General features: G+C 42.3%; 1 protein-coding gene across 3 annotated transcripts in view; it reads left to right on the forward strand.

Moving 5' to 3' along the window:
* The window catches only part of TEC (tec protein tyrosine kinase), a 550,450-nt gene that overhangs the window by 183,955 nt on the left and 352,382 nt on the right, over positions 1-14,113 (forward strand). For all 3 annotated transcript variants that reach the window (XM_085642140.1, XM_085642143.1, XM_085642141.1), the window contains one exon: positions 8,954-9,143. In XM_085642140.1, coding sequence (XP_085498266.1) covers positions 8,954-9,143 — 190 coding nt within the window. The remainder of the gene's footprint in view (positions 1-8,953; positions 9,144-14,113) is intronic.

A 14,113-nucleotide genomic window follows, 5' to 3' on the forward strand; every position in this document is an offset into this window, starting at 1 on the left:
TTCCCTCCTCCTTTTGCCAAGCTGTGCATATCTTTTAATAGTTCATAATCAGTTCCCTGAAGTCCCTGCATTTCAGGGTTCTGCACAACATCTTTAATTTGTTCTTGTTTTTCCTTTTTGCGCTGATGATGGTATTTCTGCAATTTGAGCCTCCGTATGAATTTATAAATATCTGCACGAGTTTGGGTGTAATTAAAGTTAGATTCTGGGCAGTATGAAAGGCCCAATGAGAGAAGTTGGCGTTCGGCAATGGAAAGATCAATACCTGCAAGATTAATGATAGTGTTCTTATTTTCTAGTGAGGAGAGGTCAGTATTGCAATCACCTTGCGTTTGTCCCATTATCTGCGGGGTCTGCCTCTCCCCTGTCTTTTCACGTTTTCTCCTTGCTTTCCTGCGCTCCCTTCTTTGTTGGTTTGCCCGACTTTTGCGGGTATCTGGTTGCGCGGCCTCAAGGTTTCTTTCCTGCTTCGTTTTAAAATTTCCAATTCTTCCCCCAAAGTTAATTTAATGTTGCTTCCCTCAGATCTTCTTCCCATATTCTCTGATTCAGATCCGCTCTCCATCGCCGATCTTAGTTCAGAGGCTGAGGGGGAATCGTTGGTTTGCGCTTGATAGCTTCTTTTGTCCTCCTTGTTGCCCATGCGTTTTTTAGCCGTATCAGCTCGCATAGAATCATACCTTCTTGCGAACGTAAATATCTGCCCGTTGGCGTAGTCTTCCCGATCCCGCCTAAATTTGTATGTTTTTTGATTCTTAATTTTTTCCTCCTCTTTTTTAAGGCGCACATTCATTTCTTCCACCATTTTCTTTTTAGATTGTGGGTCGCCCTGAGATTCAATATCTTTTTCCAAAAGTTCTATTTTTCCTTGAAGTACTTCTCTATCGATGTCAGCATATTTAACCAACAGTGTAACAAGGCGTCTGGATGATTCTAGATTGCATTCCCCCCACTCTGCCATTAAGAGGGGGTTTGGGGATTCATAGCTGGGGGCAATCATTATACGGAGCCCCCTCGGAATTCTCCCCACATCCAGATACCTTTGAAGTGACCGAGCCTCCCACCATTTTGCCTGCTCTTGTCGCTTCAATTTTTCAAGTACTTTGAAACTTTCCCTGAGTCCCATGTTTTTGCTAGGTTCCTCGTTGGTCGCCTTGCTGGCCCCTTGTTCATCCTCTGGGGAATCTGAGAACATCCCCATGGCTGCCAATTCGCGGTCTTTAAGTATGTCTGCGGACATTTTGCGGCTTTGTATATGAATTGTATCGTAAGTAAGTCCCCTTAACAGTTAGATACTTGAGGAGGCTCCGCTTAACGATATGCACCTTTCCACCTGATTTATGCCCCAACGCGCTGTACCTTAATGGAGATGTCAGTCGAGTCAACTGCCACTGCCGCCTCACCCACCGATCCTCCTGAACAGAAACCACCGGAACAGGAAAGGCTCCAAGGCAAAAACCGCTGTCAAATCCTCGTACTTGCGCCTCAGCTCTGGGCTTACAGGGGGCTTCGCTTTCTTCCACTACGGAGATTTCTTGAGTGCCCCGGGGGTCCACGCCAGCACGCACCACGAGCCCGTAGTGCAAGCTGCAGCCAGATACTCCAGGACAAGACTAGCCGTTAGCGAAGCCACAATCAGAAAGGGGGTCTGTGAACCGGAGACAGTCAATCCGGTAAAATTCCACAGCAACTCGCCTTCACTTTTCTTCTTTGAAATACAAACGAGCACAGACCCAGAGATTCAATGATTATTTTATTTCAAGCCGTTGTCCGCCATTACGCGTTTTGGGCGATCCTGCCCTTGATCACATGACAACTATAGTATTGATGACCACTTCTATTTAAAGTGCAAGTGCAGTGACGACAGTAAATGGACATAGAAGACACACACTGATGTACATCGTAAGGGTACTACATTTGATACAATATTATACATAAATGTATACATAATAATATACCATTGTTTTCCCTCCCCATTTTTTTTGCATGTGTCACAATTATACACTGATTGTATGTGTATCACGGTTTTCTAATCTCTGTCTTAATACAGAAAATACACTGACGTACCATAATGTCCAAAGAGTAAATATTTGAGTGAAGGTGCTGATCCTATTGTAAAATATACCGAAAGTGCAAATATCTTAGTCCCAATTACTAAAAAAGTTCATAGGATTTAGCAAGACGACCAAACGAGTCCTTTTTAACTATAAATACATATATATATATATATATATATATATATATATATATATATTTCAAAGCTCCAAGGATCCCACCTATGGAGACGCACTCTGAGATCCACTGCAGCAACCTTCATGAGGTAAAAGCCAGATCAGCAGGCGTGTAATGTAACTGGTGCTCATGTAAAACGCTCCAATACCTTTGGTTCGAGTTCGCGCTATATAAATCTGTGTATATATATATATATATATATATATATATATATATATATATATATCTCTATCTCTAATAAGGCTGTGGCCAAGAGTAATGAAGATTTAAGAATGAAGGGCCAGTGATTTTCTCCTTGTGTCTATAGTAAATGTGAAGACCATAGAGCTTTCTGGCAGGTCCCACTGCTTCCTTTTTGAGGAAAGGCCTGATTTAAGACTGGACATTTTATTCCCACCCAATATTTGGTTTACCCATTTGACTAAGGGCCATTCTGATCCAGGACCTGGGGGAGCCAGATGATTGCACTAACAACATAGCAAGACATCCAAACTGCCTGGTAATTGATTTCCATGACTTATAGGCAGCTTTGTAAAACGTGCCCCAGCGGCAAGGCACCGGGTCCTGATAGGGTTTCAGAAGATATTTTCAAAAATTATCCTTTTTTTTGGGTTTGCCTATTAACAAACATTCTAAAGGGAGTTGCTAGCCTAGGCCTTCCAGCTTCATGGTCTTATGCAACAATTGTCATCATCTTGAAGAAAGGTAGTAAAGAGGACCTCAAGTGTTTTTACCCGATTTCTTTAACAGATTCCACAGCTAAGATCATGGGCAGAGTCCTATTAAATAGGCTGGAGGGGTGTGCCAGTGCGAATAACATTGTGTCTGATTTCCAATATGGTTTCAGAGCTGGTTTGGGGACCTCTTAGCAGTGCCTAAACCTGCCTCTTTTGATTAGTAAATACTTCATAGTTAAGGGTAGCACTGTGTTTCGTGTGTGTATGGGCCTAGGCCTAGCATTCGATTGTGTCAATCGCTCTTAAGCTTGGGAACTAATGTCTTGTATGGGCGTTTGAGGTTGGCATTGTCACCTTCTTGAGGCAACTGTATACAGGGGTGATGGCAAGCATTAGGTTTGGCCCGAGGGGTGAGACACATGAATCATTTGCCATCACTAGGAGGGTTTGCCGGAGGTGTGTACTTCCCCCTTTTGTTTTCACCCTTTATATCAACAGACTTGATAAATACCTTGTACGTTTTGACTTGGGTGTACCAAGAGCAGGCTCGGCTTCAAATGCCAACCTTGTATGTAAGTGACATGGTGCTGCTAGCTCGGACCTTACCTGGCCTCCAGAGACTTTTGGATAAATGTTGTCTCTTTATGGAGGATCCAGACCCTACTGTCATGTGTGTCTTTTTTTTGGTGAACTTTTGTAAAATTACCTCTGTCCCCCCACCCTTTCTCTGTTTGATGACGAGCAACTGGAACTCGATAGTGAGAACAGGGCGGCTATTTTTGCAAACTCTGTTGAGGCCTTGTCAAGTTTGCTTCAAAACTGAAGGAAACCCCTAAAATAATTGATTGCAGTATATAAGATGAAACGCGCACCAATGGCCACCTATGGTACAGGGCCTTCAGGTCTTAGGGCAGCAGATGTTATACAGAAGGTAGAAGATGGGTTTTTGGAAAGGTTGTTATCTGTACCACAGTGCGCTGCTAACTGTATAGCTTAGAGCTTGGCATAGAGTACATTATCGATTATATGAAACTCCGACCCCTTCTTCTTTGGCTGAATATTTGGACCAGAGAGGAGCCAACTTTCAACCGCTTGGTACTGCGTGACTGCTTAAGGACACACAATGTCCTGAAAATACTCTGGTTAGCATACATAAAAGAACTTAACTTAAAATTGAATGTGCTGATGCTATATATGACCATGAGACTCTTGCTTCTGCCTGTAAAGATGCAGTCGAAGCAAAATGTTTGGCTATGTGCAGGGAAGAAAGGGAGCATGTAGAGACACTGAAAAGTACTATTTTAACATGTATGCAACTCTAGACATCGAGCTTAATCTTATTTGGGTCCAGAATAGTCAACATAGGTTTCTCTTGACAAGCCTAAGAATGAATATAGTGCATCGCTTAGTTGCTTTTCCTACATCTTTGTCTTATATTAGGAATTTGCCGGTGTGTCCGTGTGACTCCCACTCCCAAAAATTGATGATTCACTTTCTGATTTTTTTTTGTACATTTTATGTTCTCATTATGGGAAGGTATCTTGTTCTCATCATTAAGAGTGCAAATCTTCATCAGTGCAGACAGGCACTGTTCTACATTCAGTCGTTGCCTTCAGCACACGTCTGCTTGGCTGTTGTAAAGTTGATGTAAAGTGGGATAAGAAATTAAGAATGAGGAAGTATTTGTGATCTACAATAATCTGCATTTGAAATATTTGTCTGACGTCTTTGCTGCTGTGAGTAGATGGACTGTTTACATTTTACCAGTCCCATTAATTATGTGGTTTTAGAATATGCCGTGTTCTTATTAGTATGCTGGACATTTTATTGTTGTTTGTTTATTTAGTAATGTACTTGTGTTTTATGGTTAAAGGTTTCACGTTCATCAACAAAAAAGACCTGCTATATTCGGGCAATGAAGTCCGTTTACTTTTCTTGCTGAGTGGGAATGGGAGTTTACTTTCTCCTTTCACAACAATCCTATGTATAGAAAGGGTGGACAGTGTCCCCGTGCCCTGAAGAAATTGCCGCTACAAGGTACAGGCAATGAAACATGGCCCAGCATTATATGGTCTGCAAACATGCAGTTTGGTTTTAATTTGAATAAGCCCACGAGTAGTGAATAAAAAGTATCCCGATGGTGACAGTGGGACTTATTTCAATTTTACTTTCACTGGGTTGTTTTGTGTGATTTTTACACACATTTTCATTTGTTTCACTGGTCTTTCTGGACACCCACAGTATTTGTTTTCACAAGATAGCAACCTATGATGATAGACGTGAGAATTTCTGGTAATCAATAACCAGCAAACTCCCCTGGTGGTGCGCACGTGAGGTGCTATCTTGTTTTTCAAAATTATTCAAAATCTTTTGCACTTAGATTCTTGTACCTTTTTTGGTGTACACCTGTTACAGCACAGGGTACTTTATTTTTGACACGGTGACTGGTGACTCAGAGTTTGTTTTGTTTTTAAGAATTAGTAAAGAGAGGGCTAGTACGAGTAGGGACAACATGTACACTATATATAGGATTGTTGTGAAAGGAGAAAGTAAACTCCCATTCCCACTCAGCAAGAAAAGCAAACGGAATTAATTGCCCGAATATATCAGGTCTTTTTTGTTGATTATCATTTTGAGTGGAGGACGACCTGGTTGTGATTCCTCTATAGCTCTTTTGTGGTGTGAGGATAAAGGTTTCATGTAACAGCCCTGCAGTAGGGACCTTTTTCTGCACCTTACACAGGCTTTTGCTCACTTTTCTATTCTTCCATTTGCTTGTGACCTTTTTGAACACTTCACACTTCACAAGACCGGTGTCCCTTAATCTAATGACACCAACTATCCAAAGCCTTAATTAGTTTGTCAAGCCTGGTTTTTCTCAGCGTGAGTTTTTGGGCCTGGACGATGACGTCATATTACTTCAGGAGATTCCTCTGCTGCATCTAGGCTCAAATCAAGGCCCCCTCCCCCTCCCAAAAGGTACAGGACTCAGACTAGGTTGGACTGGATATATTCTGGGTCTCTAACCAACTACTGTAGAGGTGGAGAGATACTCCCACTTGATGGTCATGTGAGGTTCTACATGTGTTCTAGAACGATAAACCCACTATTAAAGTCTTGTAGTCCGTAGTGCTTTTGGTGATTTCAGCTACTAGTGTTCTCATTTCACACTTGCACATGGCTGCCAAAATCACCTTAGTCCATGAATGACATTCCCCTGGTTTCTTAATTAATGGCCATCTCAGGGACTATGTAAATCATATTTATATCTCTAAACTTTGTATGGTAGACTTATATAAGTGAGCTCTCTGTAGCAACCATAATTACCTAAACCTCCATACATGACGATGTCCTTCAAGCCCCTCGTGCCTTAACCCTCCTGTTCTTTCCTTTGTAGATGCTTCTCCATGCCTTTGTAGCAATCATACAGCGATGTGTAATGTCTCTTAGGTGAAAACTGCTCTGCTGCTCGTTAGGGCTACTGAGCCGAGATATATATACCGCCATTTTGGAAAAATAGAAAATACTATCACATCACCTGTAAAACAATACGACAGGACAGGACTACAACACTATCACAGTTACATCACAACACCACCAACAAAACAATAACACCAAGTCCACAATCCCAACAAAACACTACAGCTGTAGTGCTACACTATTAAAGTCCCACAACTAAAGACCTGCACCACTACAACCAAACTACTACCTTGTTACAGCTACAGAGATACCACCATACAATGCTAATAGTACAGAATTAAAATGTCAGAACTACAAAAATACATGTGCATCACTACAACACGACATCAGTAACCTGCCACACAACAAAATTAAAACTGCAGTCATGCTGCTTCATGACACTAAATTTGTAGCATGACAAGTACGAGGTTAACGAAGCAAAGTCTTGGGCTACAACAAAATTGAAGGAGGGAGTGGGACCCTTTTGCTGAGCAGACTGCATTTGCAGAGTTAAGCTATAGGCATAAATAAGAGTTTTATGAAAACGGGTCCAAAAGTCAAATTTACTTTGGAAGTGGTAACTGTTAGACATCCACATCAAAATATTGAATTATAGTTGCCTTTGAGAACATGACAGTATTTAGTTCACATTTTTAAGACTGCCTTTGTGTGTGCAAAGAAAACTGTGCCTCCAACAGCATCCTATCTGGACCGCAAAGTAAAACAAATGAAGGGATAAGGAGGATTAGTTAATACCACAATGTATATATGACAGTACAAGGCAACCAGACAACAAGCACTTCCTAAACAAAAGCCATAAACTAGTGATCAAAATGCCATTGTGTATGCACAGTAAATACATCAAAGAGCACACACAGTCTAACAAAAGAGCTATTTGATACTGCATCACCAAAACCTAATGGAGACACAAATGGTACGTTGTAGCCACATAGGAGCTGATTATAATTGCGGTGGGGAGGGGAGGCACCCCCAAAATAACCATGCTGGAGTTCAGAAGATGAATGAGCAATAAAGATGCCTTTAAATTTTATTTTCATCTTGTAACATTTGCTGTGCATTCAAAGACATAGGTAATATGTCTGGCTATGTATTCTGATAAATTGCCGCTTATTCTTTTAAAATGGAGATTGATGTTATTTTTCTGGAATCAAGCTATCCTGGCTGAAGAGGAGGGAAACCCCGAAACCAGTTCTAGGATGCTTGTTTCCAGTCCAGGGAGGACCTGGCTTGGCAGTTCGGGCTGGACTGTACCCATGAGTCACAGGGTCAAGACTGATTTGCATATGGCTGGGTTTAAACTGGAAAGGCATGGTGAGCAAAAAACGATGGATTTAGGCCCAGATCTCTGTACTGGGGTGAATGTATGACATTGTTCTGCATTCTGTCCATCAACTGTTGTTTTTGCAGTTATTTTTCTTTGTCGGATTGCTAAGTTACATGATTTTGTAAAGTGAACTTTTTGACAATCCTGCTGGGGTACAGGGAGTGTGAAAAGAAAGGATGTAGGATATCATTTTCTTTCTAACCCACTACATTAAAATATTTGTGAAACTGTACAGTATACGTGCAGTAAGGAAAGCACAAATGAAGCACTTTCTTTGTAATTCTGTAGTGTGATGGAAGCAAAGATTTTAATAGTATCAAAACAAATATGAACACTACTGTTTGATGTGCAAATGGTAAATATTTGCTAAAAACTGATTCCCATACATTATAGTTTGTGCGCTATATAGTTTTAGCAAATAAAACTGCAAATCATTGCAAACTTTGTGGCCATTTCAGTGGAAAATGTGGTGTCTGTAAATGACGGTACGCTACCACACCCTGCTTTAGTAATATATGTGTAATCGTGAGCTCCATGATGCACCAATGCATACATTCTACACCTGTATATTTCTCCTGCTGAATGGATGTGGCTTATTTACTATACTTATTCTTTGTGTGGCACTTAGATTTTTCATAATGCTTATGACTTCAGTTATGTGATATCGATGCCCGCACCCCACTCCGAATATTGTTCCTGCACCACTGTGAAGCCATTAACGAAATGCCATGGACTTCCTGGACACCCCACAAAAGTGACAGCAAACCTTGCAAAACACATGAAGCACATGGCTGAATAGGGATGATCCAAATGTATCTCTTCCTGTCTCACTTTCTCTATCTCTCTTTTAGCTTTTATTGCTCTTTTATTGAGAAATTGATAACATGTGTTCTTTCAGACAGCTCTAATCAAGCTGACACCTAAATGAAGTCATGCAGTGGTAGTTTCAGTAATCTCTGTCGGGAAAGTCTTTGTGCTGTTGTACAACCACATTCTTCTGCTGTAGGTGAAATAGTTTGGCAACTAAAATATTTTTGTGAGATCGTTACCTGCACCACCCTATCTTCTTCTGTTTGATTTTGCATTTTCTGAGAGTCATCAAAGGCTCTGTGTGCATTCTCTATTGTGAATGACAGATGTGGATAATGAATGACCTTTTTAATAAAAATTGAAAGATAAACGTGTTGCAGTCTTCATCCTCTTAATCAGAAAGATAATGTTGCAGCTATTTTTCCTTTAGATTGCAGGGTAGTATTTTCAATGGCTGGAGAAACAGTGGAAAGGAGGTCAAGATGAATCTGGAAATTATTATTGAGGAGAACCTGATAAAAAGATCACAACAAAAGAAAAGGACATCACCTTTAAATTACAAGGAACGGTGTTTCGTACTTACGAACTCAAAATTAACCTATTATGAAGGTCGCCCAGAGGTAAGAAACGTGTTTGTTACTTCTGCTTTTATTTCTACATTTTTCGTGATAGAGCTTTAGTAAAATTTGTGTGGGCAACTTAAAGAACTTTTAATATATTCCTAGTGAATTAACTTTGCATGTAATTTTTTTTTATAACAACATTTATTTAGAACAGCATTCACCCAGAATAATATGGATGTCTTCGCATTGAGAAAACTACTGGTTATATGGATCAATATTTATTAGCAATCAAGAATCGAAAAAAGATTTCAAGCATTTTTTAAATGTAAAATGGTTTTGTATATTTCTGATTAAAACAGAAATAGAGTTCAAAAGCTTGGTTAAGATCGTTTTAAGGAACGCGTCCCATGTGTCTTCCTGACTCTCAAGTCTTTGAGAAGGCAGCTGTTGGAGGATTGCAAACTTCATGCTGGAACACAGCCCTGGAATGTGTCTGTGAGTAAGGAATGTTCCTTGTTGAGTAACGTGCAATCTGCAAAACACAGGTCTTTGGAAAAAAACTCTGTGAACAAATAAAAGTCAGTGAAGAAATCAAAAGTGCTGCTGAAGAATGGCATGGGCGCGTTTAGCAAAACGCATGCAGCTGCAAAGTGTACACGTTTCAAACTCATGAGAGTACATTGCGGGGGGAGGACGGTCAACTGGTGATGGGCGAAGCAGCTGCAGCATTTTGCTCCTTCTAGTGACCGATCTTATAATGGCAAACTACCCTTTAATATTCATCTGCTGCACTCTGAGAAGGTCGCTATTGAAACCATACTTATACTAGAATTAGGGAGTCGACTCTGAATCTGCATTACACGTCCTACCTCGGGAGAGGCAGACCTGGGCTCGGAAGGAGAGTGAAGCCAGTGATTCCGATCGGGGACCACAGAATCTGGTGGCTTATGGGAACCTGCCAAGTTGAGAGGCAGGCCTAAGCTCAGTACCAAATTTAGTGCACATCCAACTGGTTATCGGTCTCTGTGAGAGTGGAAGTTGCACTTTCAGGGTCAGAGTGGAAGAATAAAGGCCAGCAGGGCAGTTCCTGCAGCCCAGTATGGAAAAGCTGTGGTGTGACTAGTGCCTCAACTTGGGGATCCTACTTACAGCTTATCCTGTGTGGTAGAGGAGACAGGTCCTATTTAGGGGTATTGTCCACTCAGTTAAACATTGAACCATGTCTGCTTTTGGCAGAGGGAATGGCCAGAGGCCTCATGGATATGAGGTGGGCTGCCTTGTCTCTGCTAGCCTCCCCTCTTCGAATCCTTACGTCAGTGATTCCAAGCATTTTTCCCCTAGAGTAATGTCTAAAATACTTTGTATATCCTGAGAAACCCTTACCTATGGAAATCCATGCATCTAGATCACATATCACTGTGTGTTTGTCTCCCGTCTCCTCCCACTCCCCCCCACAAAAAATGAAAAATGCTTGACTGATAATTTAGATACATTTTCATTGTCTTTTCCTTCACTGCTGCATCTTATTTTCTTATTCAACATTTTCATTTTTCAACAGTGGGGTGAAAATACTATGATGTGGTTGGGATTTTAGACACACAAAAACAACCACTGTTTTGGTAAAAACGCGAATGATGAAACTAAGCGAAGAATACAAATCTACAAAATAGAGAATGATAGTAACACGTACTAAACAGCACTTGTAAAATCACTCCAGAAAGTAACTTATTCTCAGTATCACTATTGCTGTGGTCTTTGGATCTGCACTGACTACTCAAGATTGAAAGGGGTACCCAATCACTACTCTTAAGTAAGGAGAAAGAACCTTTGCGTACAATCTGGTAGCAGTGAGAGCATAAAAAGACTTCTAACACCTAGAAATCTGAGAAGCAGTCAGCAGGTGAAAGGGATTCTCAGAACCTTAGCTGCTGAAATCGCATTGTTTCCAGGAAGGGTGTTTGCCGCACTTCTCGTTTGTCTTGACGGCACACGACTTGCCATTCTGTGGCCACCTGTGAGGAGGCTCCCTATCAACACAGAATAGAATGCATGAACCCAGCTTCCATTAGTGGGCTTTTTATGCTCCCCTCATGACAGAGGGTGTGTTAATTATTTTCAAATGCAGCTTTTGGTTACATTCAGGTACAGGGCATAAAAATATTTCACAAAAACATGTGACCAGTGATGAAAGAATCATATGCCATAATAATGCTAATAGTATACCTAAGGAGAGTCTAGTAGGTTAACAGCAGCGTTGTACAACTTTCAAAAGTACTGTAGAATATTACAACACTAGACTTCTAGATGTAATTCCATACTGCTAACACGGGTTCCAGAAATGTTTAACATCCATGTGAACTACTAAGTCTGAGGTGGAGTGAGTAGGCACTACCTCTTGAAAGTTAAGAAATAATTTCCATACATTTAAGGGTCAAACTGTTGTGCAAGTGCTGCGCCCATTAACTTGGCAGTCTTATTGGACAAAGGAATACACATCAAGATCCTTATCTTGGTTTGTCAGACAGTGAGTGGAAAGGTCTACTCTTTCATGGCAAGGAGAATAGAAATTTGCCTAGCACCATAAAGGTAAGTTTCAATTCTATTGAGGACTCGTAGGCTCAGATTCTCCATGGTCTTTCCCCGCTTTATTAACATTAAAAACTCATAACAGCCAGAAAGACGTATTTGTAAATCTTTGAATGTAAAAAACAACATATGATCAAAGAAAAAACATCAACTCGCATAACACCAAGGGAGGTAACCAAGAACATAGTCCTTTCATGGTGTCCATAACTATAGCCAAGACATAGTTCTTTCACTCTGTCTGTCTCTCCTCTTTCTTTGCGCGAGTCATGCAAATTCATCACTGGTCCTGTTTTGAACCGTCGTTTCCTAGAAGAGCAGAGACAGTGTAAGGGTTTTCAGAAGAAAAAACAATCCAAACATTACAAGGTTTCAACCAGTGCATACAAGAAACAAAATACTGTACCAACTACATTTCCCAGCGAAGACTGGGAATTCTAAAACATGAATCTGTTACTTACTATCATTCGGGCGGGTTCGCACAAGACTTTGCCCATCTAGGATAATCCTCAAATCCGTGTCCTTAATAGAATTGAAACATACCTTTACAGTGTTAGGCAAATTTCTATTCTATGTCAGGACCGGAGGCTCAGATTATGTTAGTTCAAAGCTTACTTACCAACAACTGAGCAACCTCTATGACAGGTTTGAAATAAAACCTTTTAAAGGTTGAGGCGGAGGACCAATTTGCTACACGCATTGTAGGAAGGTGGATATCTGACTATGGTTACCCCCAAATTTTTGCCTAGTGTCTAGCTGGTTTTTCGACTTAGTTGGCCTGAGATCCTGCTATTCAGGATCTCAGCCTGGCTGTTCTCTCTTTAAAATGGACTCCATGTACCCTAGGTACATACCCAATTGGTTGGATCACCCTGTCAGCCCCTGTACCAGTGTACACTAGGTACCCAGGGCATTGGTGTACCCAAGGCCTGCCAGGGGCTGAAGCATGTATTATGCCACCCCAGGCTTGGCCTAACAATTTGACACAACTGGCTGATCACTCAGCTGGGGTAAGTTGGTGTAATCACCTCTTACGTAGGTGTAGTATACCTATACCTAACCTTAAATGGGACACATGTTAACCTATAAGTCACTCCTATGGCAGGCCTTGACAATCCTGAAGGCAGAGTGCTTGGTTCCATGTGAGATGGTGCTCTGGCATGAGCTGAGCCTGTCTGCAGTGGTCGGAACAACTTCCTTCTACTGTTTCCAGATATCGTCATACCATATACTCTTAAGTGCATTATGAACCTCGCGGTTAAATGCTATCTTTGGTTTGGCTTTATCAAAACATGTCGAGTAAGGTGTCATACGAATTGGAATACTAACCCCTCGCCAATTCTGGCGACGGGGTTAGCATTCCACCCTTCTAGAGGGACACGACATGTACAGTACCTGAAACCCGGGTAAAATCAGACATAGCCTCAGCTCCACAAAATGGATGCTGCCACCACAGACACAAGTCTGCCCTCCTGCTGCTGGGAGTCCTTCCAGCTTGGGAGGTGTGGACAAAGGGTTTCCTGCCAGGGGAGGTGCGTGCACCACCCCAGACAGGATTTTGTGTATTGGTCAGGTAGGGCTTGAAAGAAACCAGACATGCCTGTGGCTCACAAGGAGCCTCGGTGCATATGCCAGTTCAAACCGGTCCTGGGGCACACCAGTCCCGGGCCTGGGGCGAGCTGGACAAAGGATTGGGGGTGTAACCACCCCCCTTCCTGGTCCCACCCATAGGGAGGGACCTAGCAGGTAGTCCGGCCCCTAGAATCCGCTTAAAGGTAGGAGCTGTGTCCTAAGACTTCAGACATCCTGGAATCAACTTGAAACTAAGAAGAAGACGGGAACTTCGACATTCTGCTGCACAGAAGACTGAAGGAAATCTCCCCTGTGGTCAGGGAGTGACCACCTTGCTAACGCAAGCACCATCCAGCGAATCAACGTCTGCTTTGCCGCCGCCTCCCGCCGGAGCCCGAGCCCAGAGACTGACAAGACCTGGACCTCCAGACCTCTCACCGCCCGATCCACAGTCCCTGAAAAGAGGAGACCCGTGGAGGCACCGAGACACGTGGAGCCAGCCATCTTGAAACGACCACGACAAGCTGACAAGTGCAACAACCGAGGCTCCCTCCAAGTTGTGCTTTGGGATCTGAGAAGCCCAACACCCGAGCAGCATCTGCACCAAAGGTGAGCCCTCCAGCATCTCCACGATCTGCGTGGGGCCCTTCTGCATTTTGCCACTCGACGCGCCTAACCGGTTGCTGGCCCGCTGGCTAGTAGCCATCTTGGCGACGAACTTTACGAAATACACCGCTGGTCTGGTTGCTCCAGACTGGCCCTTGCTCCCCTCCAAAGGAGCAGTCCTTCTGACCTTGCTGGTCAGAACCATCAGCTTATTTCATCTCCTACAACAATTGCTTTTGCCAAGGCTCGTTTGCTTCGATCAAGTC

The sequence above is a fragment of the Triturus cristatus genome, chromosome 2_2 (assembly GCF_964204655.1).
Source record: "Triturus cristatus chromosome 2_2, aTriCri1.1, whole genome shotgun sequence".
Classification (NCBI taxonomy): domain Eukaryota; kingdom Metazoa; phylum Chordata; class Amphibia; order Caudata; family Salamandridae; genus Triturus; species Triturus cristatus.